Here is a 27,535-nt window from a genome sequence, read left to right as displayed (position 1 = left end):
TCTAACGGCCATGCTTCACATGCAGATCTGTAAATAAACCTTCTCAGGTTACAGCTGCGTTTTGGTGCTTTGTTCTAAGATCTTGTAGAGAACCTGAAGCACTAAACTGAATGTAGATACAGAATGTTCCTACTGAGAAAGGCTGACCTGATGTTGACTCCCGGGTTTTCCTTGCTGCCCATCATGGTGTATGTCTTCCCTGAGCCCGTCTGTCCATACGCCAAAATACAGACGTTATATCCATCCGCACAGGAAGTTATCACAGGCAGAGTTCCTGCAAACACGACTTCCTGCAGAGAGCAGGGACAAAATCTGCAGATAATTAATGCTGGCTAGAAAAAAAGACAGCATGACCGACAGTCGACCATCCGAGGTTTGCTGCTTGGATTTTTTGGATCGTCAAATGAAACGTCATGCTAATTTGTTTATGAGGCATTAAACAAAAATGACAAACCAATCAACGTTAATAAGCTGAGTGCTGCGAGGGCCAAGCGCTCGTTAGTGCCCAGGCTTCATTAAAATCTAGAGCACATTAACGATCAAAAACAAACCTTCCCGGTGGGAAAATTAATGACAGAGCTGTGGTATTTAATAATATGCAGGATTGCTTTTAACTGCTAAGTTTTCTGTTAATTAACATAGACACTGTAATATAATCTAACCTCTTAACCTCCCCCAGATCACCAGCAAGCAATCTAAAGTAAGAGTTTGTGTTCAGAGAGCATCCGTCTCTTTGTATCGAATGTTCAGCTACCTGCAAACAGAAAAGCTCGTACAGGAATGAAACTGCTGTGCAGGTTTCATCTTCTACTTTTTGAGCATTTATCTTTAAGATGTGGTTGAAATGGATTTCCAGTTGAGTGTCAGTAGGCCAACCACTGGCTGCTTCTGTATTGTTTAAAAATAGGCATGACTGAGGGAGGAGCTCCTGTCTGAAATCGTAAGTTTGTGTGTTCCACTTGAGCCAACTTCCCCAGAGGACCCTCGAACTGCCCCAGGTGGTTCTTAATGTCAGCAAGTGCCAGGTGAACTACAGAGCAAAGGTGCTTGTTTGAGACGATCAGCTCCCGGTCAGCCGGCTCATCTGGTGCAATTGGCCGATGTCCACAGCAGGCTTGATGACAGGTTTGACAGGTGGGACTGGAGAAGCTCGGCGGTACAGGAGGGATCGGATCTTCTCCCGGAGCTCCTGCTTGTCAGCCTTGGCCTCGGCGAGCTTCTGATTCAGGTGCTGAACAACATCAGTCAGATAGCGGACTTCAGATAGCTAGGATCAGGGTTGTTCCAAAGATTTAGGCCATTACTGACTGGGTGAAAAACCAGCTGAGCCGATGCAAGCGTTGTAGGTGAGAGCACGAATGGAGTAATCTTGTGATCTTTCCACTCTCCAAAAGAAAGTTGCCAACCTGAAGGAGTTCAATTCAATTCAATTCAATTTTATTTATATAGCGCCAAATCACAACAAAAGTCGCCTCAAGGCGCTTCATAGATACAGAGAAAAACCCAACAATCATATGACCCCCTATGAGCAAGCACTTTGGCGACAGTGGGAAGGAAAAACTCCCTTTTAACAGGAAGAAACCTCCGGCAGAACCAGGCTCAGGGAGGGGCGGGGCCATCTGCTGCGACCGGTTGGGGTGAGAGAAGGAAGACAGGATAAAGACATGCTGTGGAAGAGAGACAGAGGTTAATAACAGATATGATTCAATGCAGAGAGGTCTATTAATACATAGTGAGTGAGAAAGGTGACTGGAAAGGAAAAACTCAATGCATCATGGGAATCCCCCGGCAGCCTACGTCTATTGCAGCATAACTAAGGGAGGATTCAGGGTCACCTGGTCCAGCCCTAACTATATGCTTTAGCAAAAAGGAAAGTTTGAAGCCTAATCTTAAAAGTAGAGATAGTTTCTGTCTCCTGAATCCAAACTGGAAGCTGGTTCCACAGAAGAGGGGCCTGAAAACTGAAGGCTCTGCCTCCCATTCTACTGTTAAATACTCTAGGAACAACAAGTAGGCCTGCAGAGCGAGAGCGAAGTGCTCTAATAGGGTGATATGGTGCTACAAGGTCATTAAGATAAGATGGGGCCTGATTATTTAAGACCTTGTATGTGAGGAGCAGGATTTTGAATTCAATTCTGGATTTAACAGGAAGCCAATGAAGGGAAGCCAAAACAGGAGAAATATGCTCTCTCCTTCTAGTCCCTGTCAGGACTCTTGCTGCAGCATTTTGGATTAGCTGAAGGCTTTTCAGGGAGTTTTTAGGACTTCCTGATAATAATGAATTACAGTCGTCCAGCCTGGAAGTAATAAATGCATGAACTAGTTTTTCAGCGTCACTCTGAGACAGGATATTTCTAATTTTAGAGATGTTGCACAAATGGAAGAAAGCAGTCTTACATATTTGTTTAATATGTGCGTTGAAGGACATGTCCTGGTCAAAAATGACTCCAAGGTTCCTCACAGCGTTACTGGAGGCCAAGGTAATGCCATCCAGAGTAAGAATCTGGTTAGATACCATATTTCTAAGATTTTCAGGGGCCGAGTACAATAACCTCAGTTTGATCTGAATTAAGAAGCAGAAAGTTAGCGGCCATCCAGGTCTTTATGTCTTTAAGACATTCCTGCAGTTTAACTAATTGGTGTGTGTTATCTGGCTTCATGGACAGATAGAGCTGGGTGTCATCTGCATAGCAGTGTAAATGTTTGCTATGTCTTCTAATGATGCTGCCTAAGGGAAGCATGTATAATGTAAACAGAATTGGTCCTAGCACTGAACCCTGTGGAACTCCATAATTAACCTCAGTGTGTGAAGAGGACTCTCCATTTACATGCACAAACTGGAGTCTATTAGATAGATATGATACAAACCACTGCAGTGCAGTACCTGAGTTGAGGTCATGATAGTTGTGATTTCCTCCTGGGGGGGGCCTGCAGGAGGATATCTCCAAACATGGTGTGGTAGACGGAGATGACCTCATCGGGGTCGTAGTTACACTGTCTGAGAGCTGCCGTGATCTCCTTCTGGTCCACCAGGCCAGGGAGGGCGGACTGGAACACAAAATCTTATTTCAATGACAGGCACATTTTTAAAACAGGCTCATTACTTTGGATTAAGGTGTTTGAGAGGAGTTATTATTTCACGTCACTGCGAGCCTCCGAACATCAAACTGATTTGAGCCTAAACAGAAACACATGAGAGGAAATCCTGTTTATGTATTAATCACCAGGAGATGCCACGTAAAAAGAGATGAAAGAGCCAAAACCATGTGCCACGGTCGGGGGTTTAAGTGGACCCCCGTGCCTTTTGTTTTGGCACAACGAGAGCAAGTGTACGCGTCACATGATGTTTGTTCATAAAACTGCTGCTAAACAAACTGAGGCAGACTAACTGTGTTATTTAAAGGCTGCAGGTTGGTGCAGGACAAACAGGTGAGTTTGCTGTTTGCTGTACTCTCTATAGAAATTATTGTCAGTTGTGGCAAAGCCCCCTCTACAATGGAGGCAACAGGAAATAGTTATTGCAATGTAGACTGAAATAAAGTTTGTATTTGTTAGCTTTGCATACTTATAGGTGATAATAATTTTCTTTAAGGAGCTACTTTTACTTTCATATTTTAATTACTTTTCAGAGTCGGTACTTTTTCACTTTTACTTGAGTAAAAAAGTTCAATCAGTACTTCAACTTTTACTTGAGTACTTTTCTACACTAGTATCTCCTCCTCTTCTTTTACATGGCAGGGTTTTCTTCTCTACACAGTTCATCACACCGAAACACCAGTCGGCTCATTTCTCAGTGTTCTCTCCAAAGGAACATGAGCATCATTTGGTGTACAAGTGGGATTGCTCCAGAAACTGAGCACAGCATTTGTTTGCAGGCCAGGAAGCCGAACTCAGCCATGGCCCGGTAGATTAGCTGATGATAAGCATACAGTTGGTAAATCTCATATAAGATGTACTTTGTGAGCTTCTTTGGCTCACAGACGAGATTATCAACAATCCAGAACCTTCTTTCATAATAAATCTGACACCTTGGCCAGGTCAGCACTCCATCACAGGCAGACTGACACAACCAGTTTAGATTATTTAACCCAACATGCATGTCTTTGGACCGATGCAGGCCAGTGGAGAACAAGGAAAGTCCAGATAGAAAAGAAGACCACTGCTCCACCATGTCATCATTTACAAACACAATCTGATGTTAGGGTAACTCTAATAAGCAGCCGCCCACATGGTTACATCTCCATGCACCATGTTCCTCACCGTGACTCCTTGGACTGGAGCTTTGCCGAACTCGGCGTTCTTCTTGAAGCTGGCAGCCTGGTGTTCAGAAAACAACCTGCCACTGAACACTAAGAAAACCAAAGAGCTCATTGTTGACTTCAGGAGACACAGCACTGACTTGGCCCCCCTTTACATCAACGGGGAGTGTGGGGAGAGGGTCCACACCTTCCTGTTCCTTGGTGTCCTCATCTCTGCTGACATCTCCTGGACAGACAACATCTCCGCGGTCGTCAAGAAGGCCCAACAGCGGCTGCGCTTCCTGAGAGTCCTCAGGGAGTACAAGCTGAACTCCAACCTGCTGCTGACCTTGTACCGCTCGTCCATTGAGAGCCTGCTAACCTACTGCATCACGGTATGGTACGGCAGCTGCACCAAGGCGGATAGAGTGAGGCTTCAGAGTGTGGTCAAGACAGCACAGAAGATCATCGGCTGCCCTCTCCCCTCCCTGATGGACATTCATTCCTCCCGCTGCCTCAGCAGAGCAGCAAGCATTATCAAGGACAGCTCCCACCCTGGTTTCAACATGTTCAGCCTGCTTCCCTCAGGGAAGCGCTGCAGGTGCATCAGCACAAAAACCCACAGACTCAAAAACAGTTTCTTCCCCAAAGCCATAACCACCCTGAACTCACACATGCACCGATAACACTTTCTTTTTTTCTGTTCTTCCCACTTCCTCTATGGACCACCACTGTGCAGTACCAATTCTATGTGCAATAACTCAACTGTATATACACAACACTATTTATTACATATTACTTTTTTTAAAAACCGGCTTGTATATTTGTACATTTATATATATATATATATATATATATATATATATATATATATATATATATATCTTTTTCCCTATGTTAATACTGTCCATATGTATATAGCGCTGCAGAACTGTACCCCCCCCCCAGCATGTTTACACTGAGTAGGAGATGCTCTGTATCTCATTGTACAACTGTATAGTGACAATAAAGGCATTCTATTCTATTCTATTCTATTCTATTCTATTCTATTCTGATGCTTGTTCCCATGTGTGGACCGGATGATTGATGACACCTTCACTCCTGCCCATCACTCCTGTTTTCTCTGGTTACCTGTCAGGTTATGTATTGATTTTAAAATGCTTTTACTTTTCTTTAAAGTTCTTTATTGTCTTAAAAAAAGACTACCTGTCTGACCTACTTCAGCCTTGTGATCGAGCCTCTCGGGTCCTCGGGCACTTTGAGACTTTCGGTTTGTTCCAAAGTGCTGAACACAAACTTTTAATGGGACAGTGTCCAGGTTTACTGGTTTGACTATTAGAAAACTTAGAGCAGCTCAGAGTGTTGAGACCTTCACCCCAAACGTTTCACTCTGCCTATAAGAGTGCTGTTTAGTTTAATGATTTTTCCCCCCTCCCCCAGTTACTTTTTGGGTCAGTATCCAAAGTGACGCCTTCAAGCTGTGAGCTAAAATGAAGTTAATGTTCTGGGTGGAGGGAACTGATTTAAAGAGGTTTGTGTGGCGCTTTCTGTTCCAGTCGCAGCAGCACGACCAACGTTACTGCAACCGTGTCCAACCAACATGCAATCCTGTGGCCTTTGAAATGTTTGCTTTGAAGACGGAGGTCAGACCTGCGACCTGTCGCAGGCAGTCGCAGTGAAACACAAAGTCAGTTCGGAGGAAGTAAAGCTGTGACCTGCATATTCTCTGGATCCAAAAACAACAACACACGAGTGTGTGTGAAAGCTGTAGCATGATGACACCAATGATGCTTGTAGTGTGAAACAAGCCTGAAACCAAAAGATGTTTATATGAAAGCAGATTATTTAAGACCACAAAGGAAAGCTATAAAAATGTTAATAATAATACAGACTGTGGAAGTTAACAACTTATTAATGTCACCAGCACATCTTTTTAAGCCCATCGGCGCATGCACGCTCTGTTTTGTGTAGCTATTTTTAAATGCCAGTAGAATTGCAAACACATAAGATAGCGCAATAATTTTTTCCCATATGAAACCAGAGCAGTTGTTCTTACGTAACATACATTCAACTTGTCGTAGGTCACGGTCTCATCCACAAATGGCTTTTTGCAAAAATCGCATAAAAAGCGTTGGCAACAACAAAACCATTAAAATCCAGAAACACGCTTTGCCGATCAGCTGTTCATAGCACTTCCTACACTGGAATAAAGGTCAGCGCAAACTATGGCATGGCCGCTATTACCTTCAAAAACCGGAAGTGACGCCATTTTCTGTGGGAAATGTAGTTTTCTCCCTGCAGGACCTTTCAAAGGTTTACTGGTGTTTTTGAAAGTCATGTTTGACTTTATGTCCCTTCTGTAAAGTTTCTGGGAGGCTCAAACTTAAATTTCACTGTTGGAAATAGTTTATTTTGATGCTGGTTTTTTTTCAAATAATATTTATTTTCGTTTTTCTTAAAGTTTATAAAAAACATCTCAAAAATAAAACTACAAAGACACTCCAAATAAATTTCCTGTAAACTATTTTGTGCAACTTTTTTGCATTTACAGTTTTGAGGGACAAACCTCTGAAATCTATTCTGTAACTAGAAATATGTCTAAAAACCAAACAAATGATTTTCAATTTTTTGTACTTTATTGCACTTTTTTGCTATGTATGTAGTTACTGAGGACTTTAGTTAAGTGACAGGTGTGCCCCGACCCTTCGATACACCTGTGATAAAACTCTGTAAGCTAACTATGTATCTGTAAAGTGGCTTTTAAATTGTCTGAATTTTTGCTGGGTTTTTTGCGAGCAGACTTTACCTGCAATACCAGCAGCTCAGGTGTGTTTGTTTCTTTGACTAAATAATTGATGCGGTCTCAGGGAAACTGACCGATTAGTACAATTTTCTTTTTATCGTTTGTTTTTTGTTTGATCTCTTTTCTAATAAATAAAACAATAAGAAAACAAACAGCTGAGGTGAGACGTGAAACTACGTTTGCAATGACAGAAACCTGAGGTGCTCCCAGCAACTCGCGCAAACCCTGCGCTCGACCTTTCAGGCTTCATGGAGAGAAAATTAATTAATGAAAACATAAAAAAAAAAAAAAGAAAAATAGGAAAAAAACTGAAGTCTTTGGTTTTACACAGTCTCCTTTTTCTTCATCATAAATTAAGAAGTCGAGCAGGACATGATCACAAACATACTCAGGAGGCTGGAAAGCACTGTTTCCATGACAACAATCCAAGCACCGCAGAAAGGATGAAACAATCTGAGACTTCACCTCGCACTGACTGGAATTAATTTCCCGTTGACTTAGTTCAAGATTAAATACAACCATTAATAACATAATCCTAACCCAGCTCTCACCTTCAAACACGCCTGAACATTCAGCCACTGCTACAGGGAGCAGGTGCACAAGACAGGTCCTCACACTGCAACCGTGTATACGGGTTTATGACACACACACGCACGCACACCACTCGCTCTGTGTGCTTTCCAGAGCCTCGGTCTCTCAGTGCTCTGCGACGAGGCTGCTGCAGAAGTCTTTTTCTAAACATTCAGCCGTTTGACTTCAGGGAAATGTTTCCTGCAGACTCAGCAGACTCACTGCTCTCACTGTCACGGCCGAATATTGTGCAGACATGCTCTGGGGTGCTGTTAGAAGAATCTTTTGATCATGTGGGTTGCAGAGTGGTGGCTCCACAAATCGAGCTTGTCCCAGCATCAAGGTGCATGCTCGATGGGATTGGGACTTCTTGTAGGCTGGTTTAACATCTTTGACTCTCATTTGTGTTCTTTAATAAGTTGTTATAGAGCATTTTGTCTGTGTGGAGCGCCGTAATGCCGTGATAGGAGAGGGCACTGTAGGTGGGTGGGTGGTCACTTTCATTGTGACAGCAGGATCAATGAAATCACTTTGTCTGCAACTTCACTTCTGAAGTGAGTCCTGCTAACCAGCGAGGCTAAAGAAAAGAAAAGAAACGGCTTTAACTACGTGATTTTATAACAATGATGTGAAAGTAGATTAGATGAAACTTTATTGATCCCTCGGGTGGGTTCCTCTGGGAAATTCATACAATAGTCGTGAAAAGATGGAGACAGCCATGCTCTGCAGTAAACGCAGAGCAGCGGGGACACAGCCGCTCATCCTCACTCCCCAAACAAACTCTCGTGACCTGACCGACGAATCACGGAGCTCGGCCACATTAAGACTCCACAGCAGTCGAGCGCTGACATTTCATTCTGCTGCCGAGTTTTTGTATCGTTACTCCCTTGAATCTTACCAGTAAAATGTCATTATAGCATCTGAATTCAACCAGAAGGCAAACATTTTCTGCTGGAGCGAATGGAGCCGAGCGGTTTGACGTGGATTTCTCAGACAACCATTTTTTTGGTTCATAGAAAGTCTACCGTATTTTCGCAACTATAAGGCGCACATAAAAGCCTTAGATTTTCTTTAAAAAGTGCGGCGCGCCCTATAGTGCAGTGCGCCCTGTGTGTTGTAAGGAGGACGTAGTAGAGAACACCATGAGAGCGCTAAAGGGTGAAGTCTGGGCGTTGATTGTATATACCGGGACAATCGCACATACCTGTATAAAAGGACAGGTATGTGCGTTACGCGGAACATCGTTGTTTTAACAACCCTGAAAATGGCAAAGAGACACGCTTATGAAGCACAGTTTAAACTGAAGGCCATCAGCTACGCGGAGGAACATGGAAATCGAGCAGCCGCGAGAGAATTTAAGATTAATGAATCGATGGTTCGCAAGTGGAGGAAGCTGGAAAACGAGCTCCGACAGGTCAAGAAGACGCAGCTGAGTTTCCGCGGACATAAGGCGAGGTGGCCCGAGTTGGAGGAAAGACTCGAGCAGTGGATCATCGAGCAAAGAACGAGTGGGAGAAGCGTTTCGACGGTCACCATTCGACTAAAAGCAGTTTCGCTAGCAGAAGAAATGAAAATTGAACATTTCCGAGGAGGTCCGTCTTGGTGCTTTGGTTTCATGAAACGGTGCCATTTTTCCATCCGGACCAGGACTACGGTAGCGCAGCAACTTCCAGCGGATTATAATGAAAAGCTGGCCATCTTCCGCTCCTACTGCAGCAAACACATCGCCGACAAACACATCCAGCCCAGCCACATCACTGACATGGACGAGGTGCCGCTCACTTTCGACATCCCGGTCAGTCACACTGTGGAGAAGAAGGGACCAGCACGGTAGCGATCTGCACAACGGGGCACGAAAAGTCTTCTTTTACTGTTGTGCTTGGCTGCCATGCTAATGGACAGAAACTGCCACCTACGGTGATTTTTAAGAGAAAGACTTTGCCTAAAGAGAAGTTTCCAGCAGGAATCATCATTAAGGCAAATGAAAAGGGCTGGATGGATGAGGAAATGATGAAAGAGTGGCTGAGGGAGGTGTGTGTAAGGAGACCAGGTGGTTTTTTCCACGCATCACCATCGCTGTTGATCTGTGACTCTATGCGTGCCCATCTCACAGCCGATGTGAAAAAACAAGTGAAGCAAATGAACTCTGAGCTTGCTGTCATTCAGGAGGCCCGACAAAGGAACTCCAACCGCTGGACATCGGTGTGAACCGGCCGTTCAAAGTAAGGCTGCGAGCGGCGTGGGAGCGATGGATGACTGATGGAGACCACAGTTTCACTAAGAGTGGAAGGCAGCGCCGGGCGAGTTACGCCACAATTTGCGAATGGATTGTAGATGCTTGGGCTAACATGTCTGCTGGCACTGTTGTTCGAGCTTTCGCAAAAGCCGGCATCATTTCCGAGGAGCCGCACGGCACGGAAAGTGACTCTGACGGTGAAGAAAGTGAACCTGGAATGTTTGATGGAGATTTAGCGCAGCTGTTCAGACACAGAGGATGAGGACTTCGATGGGTTTGATTGATGACGATTACCGGTAATAAAAATGTGAGTACCAAACTCAGTTTTGCTCCCGCTTCATTTTTAAATACGCACACTTGTATGCGCCCTATAATCAGGTGCGCCTTATGTGTGTGTTAAATACAGTAATGGCACACATAACTGAGACTGCGCCTTTTAGTACGGTGCGTCTTATGGTCGTGAAAATACGGTACATTTATCCAGAATATATGGCATATTGGTCCTATACAGGGTAGCTATGAAACTAGACAGCTTTGGAAACACATTGATTGGACTTTTTTGACTATATTAGTTTCATTTTGCCTTTTTGAGGCTTCAGAGAAACTACCCTGCAACTTCTGTGTCAAACCTTAAAGGCCAATATCATTCTGGATTGTTAGCACAACGCTAGAATCATTCCAGGAGTTGAGGTTCTAGCAAGTCTACCCAACTTCAAATCATACAGTGCTCAGTGAACCTGCAGAGAGACCCAAGAGCTCCATCTCAGACTCTAATTCAGTTAGCATGTTAAAGGTTAAAGTTCATGAGCGTACAAGTAGAAGAAGACTGAACAAGTATGGCTTGCTTCTCTCTAAAAAGAACAAATTAATGACACTTGTGCAGGTGAAGCCAAAGGGGAGACATGCTTTACCGTATTTTCTAGCCTTTGGCTTGAAAACATATTCAGTGATGCTTCATCTCCTGCTTTGCATTTGTGTGGGAGCCCCGTCAAAAACCTGTCCATTATGCTAGCAGTGTCCAAGAGTTCTTTTTTTTTTCCTTTTCATACCGTGCCCCCCCTGCAATGGCTCTGTGCCCCCCCAGGGGGCGGGCCCCACACTTTGGGAAGCTCTGCTTTACATGCAGTCTATACGTTTAAAAGCCTTTAGTTTAGCAGCCAGGGCACCAATAAGAATACACAAAACGAGATGGTTATTTACCATTAACGAGGCAGGATAAAGGAAACCTGGAGTCTTTTGGTCTTCCTCACAGGTGCTCTAAAACAACAGCCAGAGGGCAACATGTCAAACTCACTGTGAAGTTGATGGTTCGAACAATTAACAATAACATGAGCCTTCCTCAGTGCTGGTTATAGATGGACAATAAGCCCGTCTTGAAAAGTCCCCACCTTGTTCTTCAGAGTCGTGTTACCAAACCAGGCAGCGATGCAGAAAGAAATAACAGATTCAATCAAACTTCTGTAAAACAAAGGAAACATTTCAAATGAGACATTAAAAGATCTAATTTTCCTTAAAAAGAACAGTCTGTTTGGTAGCAGCATCAGCTTGAGGCTCAAAACACAGTTTATGGTCAAGAACATCCCCTAAAGACTCTCCACAAACTCAGTATCAGCAGCTTTGATGAGCTACTAAAATCAATAATCGTGTCTTTTGATTATGACACATTTAATAAAAGGAAGGACTCTCCACACACTGTACATTCTCACAGCTGCTTTTCATGGGTAGAAAACTCAGATAAATACAGGCCTACTAACAAAGAAGTGTTTACTTGAAACAAGCTGTGAGTGGCTGTCAAGTTCTCGTTTCTCTCGCCTCATTTTCAGACATTTGTCAGTAATTTATCAAAAGCAGGCGTAATAACAACACAAAAAAGTAAAATCTGCATCCTGAGCCACACTTGTTAACAGTTTCAGTTCTTATTTTAAGTGAATTTGGAGAAAAAAAAACACCAAATCTGAAAAATATTGGCAAAATACCATTTCTCTGTCGTTTGTTTGTTGTTGCCATCATAAAAGGTTTTTTTCCATTTTTAGCTCCTTTTACATGAAAACTAAAGCTGAAGATTCAAAAACAAAGATCTCGCAGTATGACGACATCTAACTTAAAGAAAGCGAGAGGTTTGTGGTTCTCGGGGCCGGTCTGAGGAACCCGGTGTCCATGCCGCCGTGGCGACAACTGCACTCCAGCACATTAAACTCCGCCGGGGGAGCGGTCTTTATCAAGTCTGTAGGAAAGGCATTAATATTGTTGACGCGGTGACAAACGAGTTAACGCGGCACATCTCTCTGTCGCATTGGTATTCGTGGCGGTGCCCGACATGCAGAAGGAGCTCTGTAACGAGCCGTGGCAACAGACCAGGCAGGTTATCATAAACAAACACTTATTGGGGTTATTAGACTGCAGCGGGCACGAAACAAAGGCTGCTGCTTTCAAAGAGCAACAAGAGTCAGAGAGTGATGCTCCGTGTGTGCTCGGGGACGCCTCTTTATGTCGAAAAGCAGCTTCTCAGAGATCTGTCAGGAGTTCAACAAACCCAATTCCACTAACCGCTTCAATTTATTCAGATGAGCCAGATACAGACGGTATAAATTTCAGATTCAGCGAGCGGTGAGCCCCGGAGCAGACCTGAGGTCAGCATATCAGCCACTATCAAGCCGAGACATTGTGCCGTGCTTTTGCTCCAATTGCTAGAATTGAATTTCTGGGTCTCTGGGCTGGACTCCATCTCAGCCGGTGCCTAATGTTAGCGTCCCAAAGCTTTTCCAGACCGATAAATCCACAGGGGAGGATGCAGCAAGGCAGCAGGAACGCTGATTACAGCCAGCCGCTGGGAGATTTCCCCACAAACCGGCTTCCACTTCTGCCTCCGCAGCAGTTCTGGGCTTTACAGGGGAAGTGGGAGGGGGCCGTGGAGAAGCTCTGACCCACAGCTAAGTATGATCGAGGTTTAGGAAAGAGAGGGCTGTGGTGCTGAGGGAGGATCCGGGTGATGAAGAAGGATGCCCGAGGCAGCCGAGATGAGTTTTAATTACTGCACACTTTGTGCTCTCTGTAAACCTGCACCCGTAACACTGTGCTGTGGGTCCCTCTGGCACAACAGCCAATCAATGCTACCAGTGTTAGTGACATCAGTGATATCATGAGCCTGCAGGTGATGAAGGTAAATCTCAAAATTCAGTCATTAACACAAACGGCGTCAATCTGCAGAGCTGCTTCTGAAATCATCTGAGTATGAGGCCAGTGCGAGAACGATATCTCAGACATCTGTGTCTGTGCGCACCGTCGATTGATTTCATGCATTTCCGGCCAGGTAAACTCATTATTTTCATTATTATTACGCGACCAAACAAACCACAAATAACAGCAGTCAGCTGCGAGAGTTCACGGCAAAGAAATGATCTGCTGTTGCTGAGGGGAAGAAAAGGAGCCGTACTGATAACATCTGTAATATCTGACATTAATGAGCCCGTCCAGCGCTTTCTATTTGATCTACATTTGGTTCCCTGAAGCTACACAGAACCTTTTTACTACACTTGTAACAGGAGAGATTTACATCCTGTACGACTTTAGGATATGGAATCATTAGACAACTCAAATATGAGTGCAGAAGTGTCCGTCCACTCATCACAGGCATGATGTCAGGGTGATCTGAGCTGCTCTGTTTCCAGGGTTAACTGGATTAACAACTTTCAAAAGCAAGGATTGGCTCCTCCTCTGAACACAGGCTGGCTTTTCCCTTTTTCCCTCGAGGATATGAAGACCAGGCGTGCCTGATGGCTTCAGATACAAAGGTGCAGAATGAGATAAAGAGATTGTCACGGCTGCCGAGGCCCAGGACGGAGGGACAGAGTCCAAAAAGGCCCAGATGGCCAAGTTCAGGGGGCCGACAGCGCAGGAGGCCAAAACAGTTCAGTTCCGGAGGCCGACCATGCGAATGGCAGCGGCAGTGGGGCAGGTCCGGAGGCCGGCCACGCAGTAGGCAGTGGCGTGGAAACAGTTCTGGGGGCCGACCGTGCGGACGGCAACGGCGAGGAAGCAGTTCTGGGGGCCGACCGTGCGGACGGCAACAGCGGCGAGGAAGTAGTTCTGGGGGCCGACCGTGCGGACGGCAGTGGCGACGTGTAGGAGGTCGTCCACGCGGAAGGCGGGGGCGGCAACAGAAGTCCGGAGGGCGGCCACGGTGGTGACGACGCCCAACAAGCGGCCTGACAAATGCTCGATGACGTTGAGGCGGCAGTTTGGGACCTGAAGGTGGCGTGATCCCTGCGGCACCAGGTGAGGCGGAGGCTGGACCAGGCGGAGGTGAAGCCGGACCAGGCGAAGCGGGTGAAGCTGAGGCGGAGGCTGAAGCCGGACCAGGCGAAGCTGATGAAGCTGAGGCGGAGGCCGAAGCTGGACCAGGCGAAGACGAAGCTGATGCAGAGGCTGGGCCAAACGAAACTGGTGATGCTGAAGAGGAGGCCACTGCAGGCGACGCTGGAGCTGATGCGGGGGCTGGACCAGACGAAGAGGATGAAGACACGGAGGCTGGACCAGGCGAAGAGGATGAAGACACGGAGGCTGGACCAGACGAAGAGGATGAAGACACGGAGGCTGGACCAGACGAAGAGGATGAAGACACGGAGGCTGGACCAGACGAAGAGGATGAAAACACGGAGGCTGGACCAGACGAAGAGGATGAAGACACGGAGGCTGGACCAGACGAAGAGGATGAAGACACGGAGGCTGGACCAGACGAAGAGGATGAAGACACGGAGGCTGGACCAGACGAAGAGGATGAAGACACGGAGGCTGGACCAGACGAAGAGGATGAAGACACGGAGGCTGGACCAGACGAAGCGGGTGAAGCTGAAGCAGAGGCTGGACCAGGCGACGCTGATGAAGCTGATGAGGAGGCTGCTGCAGGCGACGCTGATGATGCTGATGAGGAGGCTGCTGCAGTGGAAGCTGGACCAGGCGAGGATGAGGCAGCTGAAGCGGAAGCTGGACCAGGCGACGCTGAGGATGCTGAAGCTGGACCAGGCGACGCTGAGGATGCTGAAGCTGGACCAGGCGACGCTGAGGATGCTGAAGCTGCTGTTGCTGCCGGCGGCGTGGGTGAGGCTGCAGCTGGCGGCTGGACGGGCTCCTCGGGCCCCTCCAGCTGACGAGGCAGGAAGCTGGCTAGGTTCTCCTGAACCTCCAGCTGACGAGTCATGGGGCTGGACGGGCTCCTCGGGCCCCCCAGCTGACGAGGCAGAAAGCTGGACGGGCTCCTCGGGCCCTCCAGCTGACACAGTCTCAGAAACAGCAGGTGCGGGGACCTCTGGCGGGGACAGAACAGAACCAGCAGGTGCGGGGACCTCTGGCGGGGACAGAACAGAACCAGCAGGTGCGGGGACCTCTGGCGGGGACAGAACAGAACCAGCAGGTGCGGGGACCTCTGGCGGGGACAGAACAGAGCCAGCATGTGCGGGGACCTCTGGCGGGGACAGAACAGAACCAGCAGGTGCGGGGACCTCTGGCGGGGACAGAACAGAACCAGCAGGCACGGTGGCCCCTGGCAAACACATAGCAGACTGCAGCTGCACAGAGCATTGACTCTGCTCAGGCAGTGACAGCCGGGTGCAGTCCTCAGCTGGGTTCCTAGCCTCCAGGGGTCCAGAGTGGGCTGAGGGCTGAAACTCAGCCTCTGGGGAGGCCCTGGAGTGCGTCACAGTCTCTGAACTAGCCAGCTTTTTAGGAATGATTACATTATTATTAGGTTTGTCTCTCTGCTTAGAACAAACGGATGAAACACAGTTCCTTTCAGATTGATTTGACTGAGCTTGTCGTACCGGAGTAGCAAGTGACACAGGATGCAGGGCTAGTGGCTGCTGAACAGGAGGCTGAACTGAGGGTGACTGAAATAATGGTTGGGACGACGACGGTGGTGGAATTGGAGACTGAGCTTGAGGCCGGGCGGCTAACTGCGCTTGAGGCCGGGCGGCTAACTGCGCTTGAGGCCGGGCGGCTAACTGCGCTTGAGGCCGGGCGGCTAACTGCGCTTGAGGCCGGGCGGCTAACTGAATAAACACAGCCCCAGAATTAACAGTCCCAAAGTCTGGTGAAACAGAAAGAGTGTCTTTTTCACTCACCACAGCCGGCGGTTCCGAAGTCCCACCACCCGGCTGTGGGATGAGGCGTCTACGACGCGAACGTTGCTTCCTCCTCGGAGAACGCTCCGACTGGCCGGGTAACTCCACATCCGGCAGTTCGGACTGCATATCCTCCGGTGGGCTGAGCAGACGAGCGGTAGGGGGGTGAAGGTGCAGCTCGTTCAGAAAGAAATTATGAACAAGTGGGTGGAGTGAGCTGAGCAGCCAGGGGAGACCGGAAACCAGTCGCTCCAATCGATTAGCTATGGCTTGGCAGAATCCCTTCTCCTCATGCCCCAGCCATAAAGTAATTAGACGGTCCACAGAATAAATAATATCCTCCTGGAGCTCCTCGGGCGGGTTGAATGCTGCTGGGTCCATTGTGGCCGGTTCGTACTGTCACGGCTGCCGAGGCGAGCCGTGTGGAGTTGGAAGAAGGACCCAAGATGCAAGCAGTGGATGAGATGCTAATGAGGTTTATTTACAAAGGTGTAGTGGCAGACAAGCAGTGGGGCATGACAAATAACTGAAGACACCTAAACTGGGAGAACTAAAATAACAGACCTGGAAGCATACAACAAAGGGATGAGAAGCAGAGAGACGCAGACGAGGAACAGGACACCGTGGAACTCAGGGTAACGCAGACTGACACGAAGTAACACAGACGAACCGGCAACAGGCAGGAGAACACACAGGGCTTAAATACACACACCAGTAATCAGGGGATGAGAGACAGGAGGGCAACACAGCTGGGAGGAATCAGAGCTGACGGGACAGGGGAAACGTAAACAGAACACACTCATATCAGACAGAGACCTTCACAATAAAACAGGAAACTCAGACACAGGGAACCAAACAAGACACAGAACTAAACAGACAGATTGACAAACAGACGGGGTGACACCATAGACAGACAGGGACACAGACGCAGGCTCAGAGGCAGACCAAACATAACACATAGAACTCAAACAATAATAATCATCATCATCATCATGATAAACTAGAAAATGATAACAAACTAAAAGCGCTGGGTCACCGACCCAGGACCATGACAGAGATATTATTTTGATAATCTGACTCGTGCAAAGCTGCTCGAGCAGAACCAAGAATAAAAACATGGAGTGTGTTCATCTGCACAACCAGAAGACTGAAAGAGACAAACTCTTTATTCATCAAACTGCAGGATTCAGTGAGTGCTAGCTTTTCCGCTGCTTACAAACTGCACCCAGCATGTGCATACGATACGTTCTGATCTGTAATAAAGAGAAAGAAGAGCGCACAGTCAGCGCATGTAAAACCTCTGCTGGTTTCACATGCAGCATGCAGGGTGTCAGTCTGCTCAGCGTGACAACAAAAATCTAAACAAACGCAGGTCATTTCACAATACGAGGATGTGGAAGAGGGCTAACCTTATCTATGGGTGTGGCAACAACTGATAACAGATGGTCAGTTTGACAGCTGTTGCAGGTTAGCCTTCATGCAGAAAAACTGTTCAGGAGATGAAGATGAATAAACACAGACACATGTTTAAAGGAATATCCTTTGAGATGGAGGACATCGCTGCAGTAGGCACGGCCGTCCAGCTGTGTTCTTCTGATCTCTAACAGAGCTTCACAAACTGTGTCAGCTCTCCAGATAAGGAAGGACATTTTGCCCCATCGACAAGCAGCTGTGGTGTCGTTGTGGAGTCAAAGCACCCAGCACCACCCACAGACTGAGCTCACTGTGGTCCTAAAGGCTCCACTCAGACCAGCGTGGCCCTTCTGTGATGTAGGACCTCAGCAAAGAGGAGGATTCACCCCAGAAAGCCACTCTCCTCACAGACAGGCAGACGGCACCCCCAGGATATCGGCTGTAGTCGTTACAAGTGAAAAGGGCTTTTCTCTCTGAGACGCTGTAACTGCAGAGCAGCTGAACAAAAGGAAAGACGTAACTTCTATAGGGACGCAAAACTCTGACATGAACGTTATCACTCTTGTGAAAGTCATAAGATGACTCACCACGTCTGGATTCACCAAAAGTTTAACCGTGTAATTTCCACTTCATCAACAACGAGCCTCAAATGTCACAGTCTCAGTATCCCACCATGACGCCTTCCCATGAGTTTGTTTTTAACCATTTCTGTCTCCAACTCTTTGTCTCTTCTTCTACAGGAAAACAACAGATGCAGGAAGTCGTCCTTTAAAGTGGGGGCAGACGAGAAGCCTCCTTCATGTTCAGGAGGACGTAGAGCCCAGAGCGCCCGCAAATGTCACAGTCTGCCTGCGACCCAACGTTCACCTCCACCCGTCCCCCAAAGGACGAGGTGGACACCGAATGGATTTTCCCCTCATCATATCTCTGAGACTTCCAGCAGACATCCCATAATTACCAGCAGGGTAGTCCACAGCGACCAGACTCATCAGCCATTTCTTCCTCTGCAGACAAAGCTCTTCTTCGTCTCTCCGTCTTCACGGGAAAGATGTCAGCAGACTTTCAAACAAGTGAACCTTCGTTATCCTGTAAAAACAGTGACATACTCTTCCTCATGACGACAGCTGAACACTCACAGCTTTATTACACTTTACTTAATTTAAGCCACGTCTGTTAATAATGCATCTGAAACTTTATTGCATCAAGTCCTACTACATGACACAGCGACTCTCAGTGCTCGATGTGGACGTGTTAAACTGTTTGCAGCCACACAGTCCCAGTCTCGATATGAAACAGACGTATTCTTTTCATTACTAAGGGCCCGGAGCCGGCAGCAGATTGATTTTTCCTGATGAGCGCTTCATTAAGAAGCAGAGGTTTCTGCAGATGGAGATCTTATGGCTCAAATGCACACGGTTAGCAAGAGTTCCAGAAGAATAAGTGCCAGCGGCCCCTGGAGGGCGTCGTGTTCGTCGCATCAGAGAAACACTAAAGTTCTGAGCAGAACAAACAACAAAGCAGAGTCACCTGAATATTGTTCATTTAACAGGTTTCATCATGGGAAACATCAGTGTGGTCTGCAGATTTGTCTTTTTTTAATCAGGTCCTTTGAAAAAGACAACATTTCATTTTGATGGTGGAGCCGAAGGAAACGTCATGAACCAAAAAAATAAAAGCGTGCATGAATGTCCTCGTCATATTTTAATCTGATACACCTCCTTGCCAACAGGTTTGTGAAACATTAGTATTATATGAAAGAGTCCATCCTTTGATGTGAGTGAAGTTGGCCCCCCCACCTTCTTCAAATCCAACAAAAGTGGTATCAACCGTTTGTGCTGCACAAATTGTCGTTTGTGCTGCTATCATTTTAAAGATATTCAAGAAAATTTCTAGAGGTCATCCGAGGTCAACCAGCCCCCCCCACATTAATGGAATCAAACTAAACTGGTGTCAATCAACTGTGCTACGTTTGTGCTGTGTTTGTGCTGCTAAAATTGTCGTTTGTGCTGCTATCATTTTAAAGATATTCAAGAAAATTTCTAGAGGTCATCAGAGGTCAACCAGCCCCCCCCACATCACCCAAATCAAACAAAAGTTGATGTCACAGGTTTGTGCTGTGTTTGTGCTGCTAAAATTGTCGTTTGTGTCGCCTCTGTTTTAAAGATATTAATGAAAATGCAAACATCAAAAGGTCAACCAGCCCCCCACATCACCCAAATCAAACAAAAGTTGATGTCACAGGTTTGTGCTGTGTTTGTGCTGCTAAAATTGTCGTTTGTGCCGCTTTCATTTTAAAGATATTACCAAAAGTTTCTAAAGCTCAACCAGCCACTTTCTTTACTGTAAAAAAATTGAGAGATATTAACCAGCATTGGATATTTTTTTCTTATGATCACACTCTTAAACCTAGTAATCAAACTGCTATAACTTATTTAAAAACTAGGTTAAATATGGCATTTAAAATAATTAATGCATTCTGTTGGAGAAAAAACTTTATTTGCTGGTAACAAAATACAAAACTACGAGAACAATGTAGTATATATGTTTCCTGTTAGAAAAGGTAAATACATGGAAGTGTCTGAGCCTCACAAGTCTAATACAATAACTGAAAAATAACAGCTATTTCCACCATCTAACTCACAAACTAGAAAAGGACTTTCTTTCATGAAATCTTGCCATCATTCCTTTGTGTAGAGCACAGCGTGCGGACATACGCTGGTGTTTTCAGATGCTATGGTTACATCCTTTCTTAGGTCATCATACATCTCCCAGATGTACGGGGTCCTGTTACAGAATGTCATATAATGCCCGAGTGTTTCTGATGTTGGGCCCTCCTGAAATGCAATGACTGCTTTCAGTGTGAATTTCTCTCCTTGAAGTAGCAGAGTGGATGGGAATTCAGTAAGCAAAAACCTTTTTGGACTGTGAAAACTGTGCTCCAGAGTTTCTGTAGAGCATTTTCCAAGGTCTGTGTCAATCCATACAAGCTCTCTCAGGGTGAAACTGTGACAAACAGTCCCTGTGCAAAGTTGCTTTCCTGATGAATCTGTTTTAAATGCTGTTGGAGATGCATCAGGACTTTCGATTGGTCTTAGGCATGGCGATGCTGGAAGGTTGAGCCCTTGTTCAACAGCAGACTGAAGGTGAGCTATGCCAGAAGCTGAGAGGACTGACAGATCAATGGAAACAAAAGGTATTTGCCTTGTGTTTGGTGTGTAAAGTTTGCAGTACTGGGAGGAACACTGTCTTGTGAAGTGAACACTTGGATTTTCCGTCATTGTTTTTTGAATTACTGTGGACACATGGCACTGTGCATCAACACGATGAACACCAGTCTTCAACTGAACAGGGCAGAATATTGAGCTCAGCACCTCTGCCCTCAATGAATAGGCATGTTGAGTGACACCCTTTGAAGCAAGGGATTTCACAAGCTGGAATACTTTATTCTCCTCTGAACTATTCAACATGTTTTGAGCAGTACGACTGTCACAGTAAGCGCAGCACAGACTTTGACAGAAGGCATCAAAGGCACAGGTGTTCATGACACAGTGTTGTCCTTTGCCAAGTTTTACTGGTTGTTGATTATTTCCATTTTTTAACAGCCCTAGCTTTACTTTTTTCTTTTTCACAGCTGGATCTGAGTGGAGCCATTCAGGACAAGGGGAGAGGTATGAGGTCAATTTCCTCTTCTTTGGTGGAACTGCAAGGCCTCTCCAGTTTTCCAAAGCTGCTGTTTCTTCAATGTCCATGTCTGTGTCAATTTTGGGCTCCTGAGAGGGGTTATCATCCACTTCCTGCTCCACAAAGGCTTTGTGTGGATCCTGACGCTTCGCTGTACCATCCTGTCTGGCAACCTCTGCTTCTTTTCGTATTTGTTTTGCAGAACAGATCCGCATGTTCCCTTCAATAAAACCAAGATGACGTGCAATGAATTTATCTATCCTTATAGGGAGATTTTCATGCTTGAACAGACCATGTTTAATGTTCTTGAACTCTGCTTCAACATTAGCTGAAGTTGCAGTGAGCTTTTCGCTCTGAAATAGGGGAACCATTACTCCAGTCCAGAGTGGTAGGTATCCTCCCAATCTAATTAGGTGTGGGACGAGCTCAGGTAGATAGTGCATATAGGGTCAGGGTTAAGGTTTGCACTTTGAGAATCAACTTGTGAGAACTGTGACTACTGTTCATGTGCTGCAATAAATGAGAGACCACTGTATATAATAATAAAGTATATAAGTATATAATAATATAATATTCTCTATGACTATTGTCTTCAACCTGTTAACATTTAATATTGTCTTGATAGAGTCAAGTAATCATGCAGCAGAGTCCTCCCCTGTCTCTTCTCCTGGCTCCCCAGACCCTGGTCCCTCAGCTCCTGCTGCTGCACCCACAGGTATGAACATCAAGCACTGATAGCTTTTTACTTGCTTGAATCCCCTTGTGATCACCTTTACTAAATATCTACAACCAATCTGTTCATATCCTGGTTTTTTCAATTTTGAAAATGAAAATCTAGTAGCAGCCTTCTCATTACTTTGTGTTGTTTTGTGCTGTGTTTTACAGGCCCACAGAGGAGGACAGCTCGAAGGCGGGCGAGGGACGGGTCCCAGGACGGTCCATCGGCGGTGGAGCTGGCCATCCTGGGGTCCCTAAAGAGGCCACGCCCGTCTCCAACAGAATATTTTCTCCTCAGCCTTGTTCCTGCTCTGGAGAGCATGCCGCCTCAGACACGAGAATTCGTGAAATTTCACATTGATAAATTAGCTTTTGAAAACAGCACAGCTGTGTTAAATTTGGAAACATTGGACCCTAATGATCAGCAGTTTTCTGATGAGGCAGCAGGCTCTCCAGGGCAGAAACAATGTTCTTATTTTTCTCCTCCTTCTCCCTGAGGCTCTTCCACTCCAAGCTGGGTCCTTTTTATTCCTGTCTCTCTGTAAATACTTAAATTTCATATATTTAATGTTTTTGTTACTGAATTTATATATTTTATCAAATAAACATTTATAATGACAAATGTCTCTGTTCTACTACACAGCAAATATTGGCACCCGACTTGACACAAGTAGAATTTATTTCATATTATACTAATAATAAAACATACTAATACAGTGGGATGCAAAAGTTTGGGCAACATTGTGAAAAGTAATTATTTTCCTGTACAAATCGTTGGTTGTCACAATAGAAATTGTCAGTTAAATACATCATACAGGAGACACACACGGTGATATTTGAGAAGTGAAATGCAGTTCACTGGATTTACAGAAAGTGTGCAATAACTGTTTAAACTAAATCAAGCAGATGCATAAATTGGCAACACAAAAAAAGAGAAATAAAATAAATATTTAGTGTATATCAATGTGTGTGTCTCCTATATGATATATGTAAGTGACATTTTTTACTGTAACAGCGATTCATACAGGAAAATAATGACTATTAATAAGGTTGCCCAAACTTTTGCACCACACTGTATATAGGAACATAGTGAAGACAAGTTACTTAAGAGAGTAAAAAGAGGTTAGTTTATTTTGGAGTAGAGCTCCATTTATTAAGAAAAATTTAAAAAGACAGGAACACTCTTTAGAGGTTTGTGGGTGGCTCTTAAAAGAGCCGTTGTGGGGAAGTCACTCGGACTTCAAACAGGCTACTCCTTTGGTTGCCAAGACACAGCTCCCTCCGCCGAGAAGTGGGCCATGAACTCCTCCCTCACCAGGACAGCCTCTCTGGAGGAGTTGTTTGCTGCCATACGTCCCAGGCCTTGCAACGGCTCCACCACAGCAGGTGCCACACCCCTCACAGCAGGCGCCCCTCTCTCGTCCACACAGCGCAGAAAATTGTGGAGAACACAAGTTGCCTTCACACACTTCTCCGCAATTTCAGGACGGAGCTCCACGGCGCGCCGATACAACCTCCACTGTGAGGAGAGGATACCGAAGGCACCCTCCACTATCATCCTGGCCCTGGAAAGGCGATAGTTAAAGATCCTCTTCTCTAAAGGGAGGAGGCGTCCAGGGAAAGGCCTCATGAGCTCACGCCGCAGAGGGAACGCTTCATCAGCCACAAAGACATGGGGCTGGGCTCCACGGTGTTCTCCACCAGGTAGAGGCTGGTCAGGAGGCAGATGGAGAGTCCCAGCCCGAAGAGCCTGACCAAAGGTGGAGTTGGCCAGAATACCACCGTCGCTGGTCCTCCCGTACCCCCCAACATCAATGACGCGGAAGCGATGCTCTGCATCCACAACCGCAAGGAGAACAATGGAAAAAGTTCCCTTGTAGCTGTGGAACATGGATCCTGAGTTGGGGGGTGCCTTTGTCTGGACGTGCTTCCCATCCAGAGCTCCACAGCAGAGAGGGAAGTTCCAGCGCTCCTGGAATCCCTCTGCGATGGACCGCCAGTCTTCAGTTGAAGGCACAGCCATGAAATCGTCCACTAGACAGTCCCAGATGGCCGTCGCTACCTGGGGGATGATCTGGCTCACCGTGGACACACCGACTCGAAAACTGAACGCGATGGTCCTGAAGGAGTCCCCGGTGGCAAGGAACCTGGACAAAATTGTTTAAAATGAGTATTATGTGTACTGCAGTTACAAAATACATTATTGAAATTACAAAATTACAAAACATAAATCTTACATAAAACATTTTGTAATTATAAGGATAATTACATGATATATATTAGATATAATCTAAAGCAGTCTGCGGTGATTATATACAAATATTCAACTATCCCAGAATTAAACCAGGTCTAAATAAAAAGGAGTGAGTATCACTACAAAGATTAACTCAGTGGTCCTAATGCTACAGTTTGATATCAGCAAACACCGAGCGCATACATTGATAGGACACCACAGCCATGCTATCATTGCAAACACTGATAACAGCATAAATCGAATTAAATCGGGACTTGATGAGAGCTTCTGAGCATCACTAGAAATATTATAAACAGTCGTCTCCGTACCACAGTTTGCTCTCAGTAAACACCGAGAGCATTCACTGTTAGCATAGCACATCCATGTTAGCAGTGTATAGATGGATGGTTTAGCATATATTAGCACAGGTATCAATAAAGGACTACCGTATTAAATACTTTTACTAACCTCAGGCAGACGGACAGGCGCTCTGCAGGTGGGATTGAGCGCCTGTAATTGGCGTCTAGGCGGGCGATTCTGGGACCGACGCAGGAAAGCAGGTCCTCAAACTGGCCGAGTGAGAGACGGTGATAACGCTGGAATCGGCCGTCATCCAGGCGCAGCTCCTGGAGCAAATGGTGAAACTCACCAAACTGCTCACGCCTCTGGAGGACCTGATGGACCCAGGTACGGCGAGGACGTCTTTTACGCCGCTGCTCCGCTCTCCACAGTGCATAGAGAAGGGAGACTCTCTCTTCAAGCGCTAGCTCGACAGCTGCCATCTTGCAAAGATACCGTCTGGCACAACTTCCTCCCACATTTCCGGTTCACGCGCGTCAAATATGGATTTTTCTTGGACACGCGTTGAGGTGCGAATGTGCACGCGTCAAATTAGGGGCGTTTGGGGCGTTTTGTTCGCGTCCATCGCGTTCGGTGTGAACACACCGTAAGGTGATTACTGGACGGGTGTCAGTGTTGACTGTAAGCTGGGCGGATCCAGGCCCACTGCCCGGGACACAAATGGGATTTGTCTCTCATGCAGAACATCAGACGCGGCTTTTTAGGCAACGGCAGCAGGGAAGGCATTACAAAAATGCCTGCTTCTGCTCACCTTGGAGGACTAATGGGCAGTTTGGCCCACCAGCGATGCAGTCATTAGCTCCGGCAGCCACTCTGGAACACAAATACAGGCTGAAAGCCACTCGACAGCACAGAAATCACACCAAAATAACCCGGCCGAGGCAGCGCTGCACATCTTTCTCCTTGTGGCTGCTTCACAGGCTTGTTATGAACCAAATACCAGGTGTCAAAATGCACTTGTCAAGAGAAACGACAGCAAACATCACAAATGACAGCACTTAGAAGAGAACAAATGAGACATCTCCTCCCGAGTGCGATATTTCGGGTGAAATGTGGGTTTCTTTCCCCAAAGCTTTCGTGAGCTGGGGGTGAAAAAAAAGTTTCTTTATCTATAAAGACATCTGACAAATCTGCAGTTTTCTACATGTTCTGACCCAAACTGTCACACTGACCCATTTCTCCTGCTTCTCCCATCATTTTACGGGTTCTTGTTCCCTGACATGTCCCACCCACTAACAGGTGCCAGGATGCAGATCAGTGTCATTCACTCCACCTGTCAGCGTGTTAAGGCTGATCGGTGTATCGCTCTCTGATTTTGCATTCCCAGCCTCGCTCTTTGTGTCTTGAGCTTTTGTACGTTCTCCTCATTAACCTGCATTAAATGCTCACTTTGAGCTCGATTCCTGCTGCCTGAGTCAGCGACACAGCTAACTCTGACACTCATAAACACATGAAACACAAATATGGACTCTAACCGGTCACGTGACTGATGTAATGTTCGCTGATCCCAGAGCTGTGTAGGAGAGCTGATGTGAGTGAAGCTGATATGTAAATGTGTCAGACTGCTCCAATAAAAGCCTTTCATGCTGTTCCAGCTGTGGCAGCCCAACCCTGCACGCTGCATGTACCGAACCAGTTCTTTTCCTTTGTTTTTTGGCATATTTCTCCTGTTCCAGGTGTGCATGTTCATATCAGACATGACCAAAGCTTCAGATGATGAGCTCAGTGTCTGTACAGTGAGCCAAAAGCTGCAGACTGCTGTAAAAACTCTATTTATCACCGTTTTTTCACCCTTTTATCTGAAGTATGTTCTGATTGGGGATTTCCTTAAGTGCTCTGATGTAAGGGAGGCATCCTCCATCAGTCTGCTCGGGGTACTGGAGGGTGGGGCACGTGTTGAGAGACAGGGGTGGTTTTCAGAAATCTGCATATCACAGCTGACCTGCAGCATGTGTAAATGCAGAATGCGTGAAGAGTCGGTGCATTCAGGAAGCTAATGCTGCTGCGCCACATGCATTCATTAAAGACAAAGGAAGGAATCTGAGTCTCAGCCAGCTGTGAACAACAAACAGAGATTCTGCAAAATCCCAGATTATGATATAAGAAGAGAGTCTGTGGAGGAGATGGAAGGAGTACTGAGCAGCTCATGAATAGCAAATGAGAGTGAGAGGAGGACGGGCGGAGGAGTAATAATGATGAAGAGAGGGCAGCTATGACGAGTGGGACGGCGGTTGGTCCTGGTGACATACACGTGGAGGTGTGGAGATGTCCAGGAGAGGGGGCGGTGGACTTTAACCAGACTGGTAACGATGATTTTGGAGAGTTGGAGGATGATGAGGAAAGCAGGTGCACTGATACTGATGGCACGATTACGTGTGTGGTAGGAGAGACAGGTGGGTTGAAGGTGGGAGTACATCAGGGATCTGCTCTGAGCTCCTTCTTGTTTGCAGCGCTGACAGATGAGGTCGAGAAAGAGGAGCAGGTGGAGGAGAGCCTGGAGAGGTGGAGGTATGCTGGGGAGAGAAGAGGAATGAAAGTCCGTAAAAGGAAAACGGACCATGCGTGAATGAGAGGTGGAGAGGTGCAACACAGAGATAGTGTCGCTGCAGGAGTTTAATACCTGGAGTCAACCATCCAGAGAGAGATGAAGAAGTGAGTGCAGGCAGGGTGGAGCGGGTGGAGATGAGTGTCAGGGCTGATTTGTAACAGAAGGAGAGCAGCAGGAGAGAAAGGGGAGGTTTCAGGATGGTGGTGAGAGCTGCTGTGATGAGTGGAGATCAGATTTAAAGGGAGAAGCAGAAGCTGCTCAGTGACTCCACGTGTTGTAAAATAAACACTGTAAAAACACCACCCCACTCTGAGTCTGCGTTGGTGTGTTGGTATCTGAGTCGAACCAGGGCTCGGTGTGTCCACACTTCTGTGAAGGCGTGAAGCTTCTGGGCTCTTTGTGTGTTTCGTACTGATCTCAGAAATGTGACTGCCTGCACAATAATCCTCGAACCTTCAAACGTCATTAAGAGAAGGTGGGAGACACGGTTCAACAGTCGCAAGGACGCCCCACAGACTGTCACTAATCAAACGGGAACAAAAGAGGTTTTATTAGCTTTAAAAAATGTTTATTCTTCTTAGGAAACGACCAAGAAAACATGATTTAATTGGCTGAGTTAT

The 27,535-nt window shown here is 46.3% G+C and overlaps 1 protein-coding gene and 1 long non-coding RNA gene across 10 annotated transcripts in view; one reads left to right on the top strand and one right to left on the bottom strand.

Moving 5' to 3' along the window:
* The window catches only part of LOC146370086 (zinc finger BED domain-containing protein 5-like), a 39,681-nt gene that overhangs the window by 1,990 nt on the left and 10,156 nt on the right, over positions 1 to 27,535 (bottom strand). The window contains exons 2-5 of one of the 9 annotated variants that reach the window (XM_084909392.1): positions 11,236 to 11,305; positions 11,048 to 11,104; positions 2,885 to 3,048; positions 148 to 1,667 (exon numbers count right to left, since the gene is read on the bottom strand). Coding sequence is in view for 2 of the 9 variants with exons in the window: in XM_084909395.1 (XP_084765521.1) it covers positions 2,896 to 3,048; positions 15,964 to 16,344 (534 nt within the window). In the remaining 7 variants the exon portion in view is untranslated. Of the gene's footprint in view, positions 1 to 147; positions 1,668 to 2,884; positions 3,049 to 7,592; positions 10,943 to 11,047; positions 11,306 to 15,963; positions 16,345 to 26,616; positions 26,881 to 27,535 lie in introns of those variants that run through there. The other 8 variants (XR_014797301.1, XM_084909393.1, XM_084909391.1 and 5 more) reach the window with 8 other exon arrangements.
* LOC146370087 (uncharacterized) lies at positions 16,509 to 19,062 on the top strand. Its single transcript, XR_014797302.1, has 2 exons — positions 16,509 to 16,598; positions 18,117 to 19,062. It is a non-coding gene; the product is annotated as an uncharacterized LOC146370087 (long non-coding RNA).

This window comes from Perissodus microlepis, chromosome 17 (assembly GCF_051167445.1).
Source record: "Perissodus microlepis isolate ML-2025 ecotype Zambia chromosome 17, ASM5116744v1, whole genome shotgun sequence".
Lineage (NCBI taxonomy): Eukaryota > Metazoa > Chordata > Actinopteri > Cichliformes > Cichlidae > Perissodus > Perissodus microlepis.
This window is presented reverse-complemented; position numbering and strand designations above follow the sequence as displayed.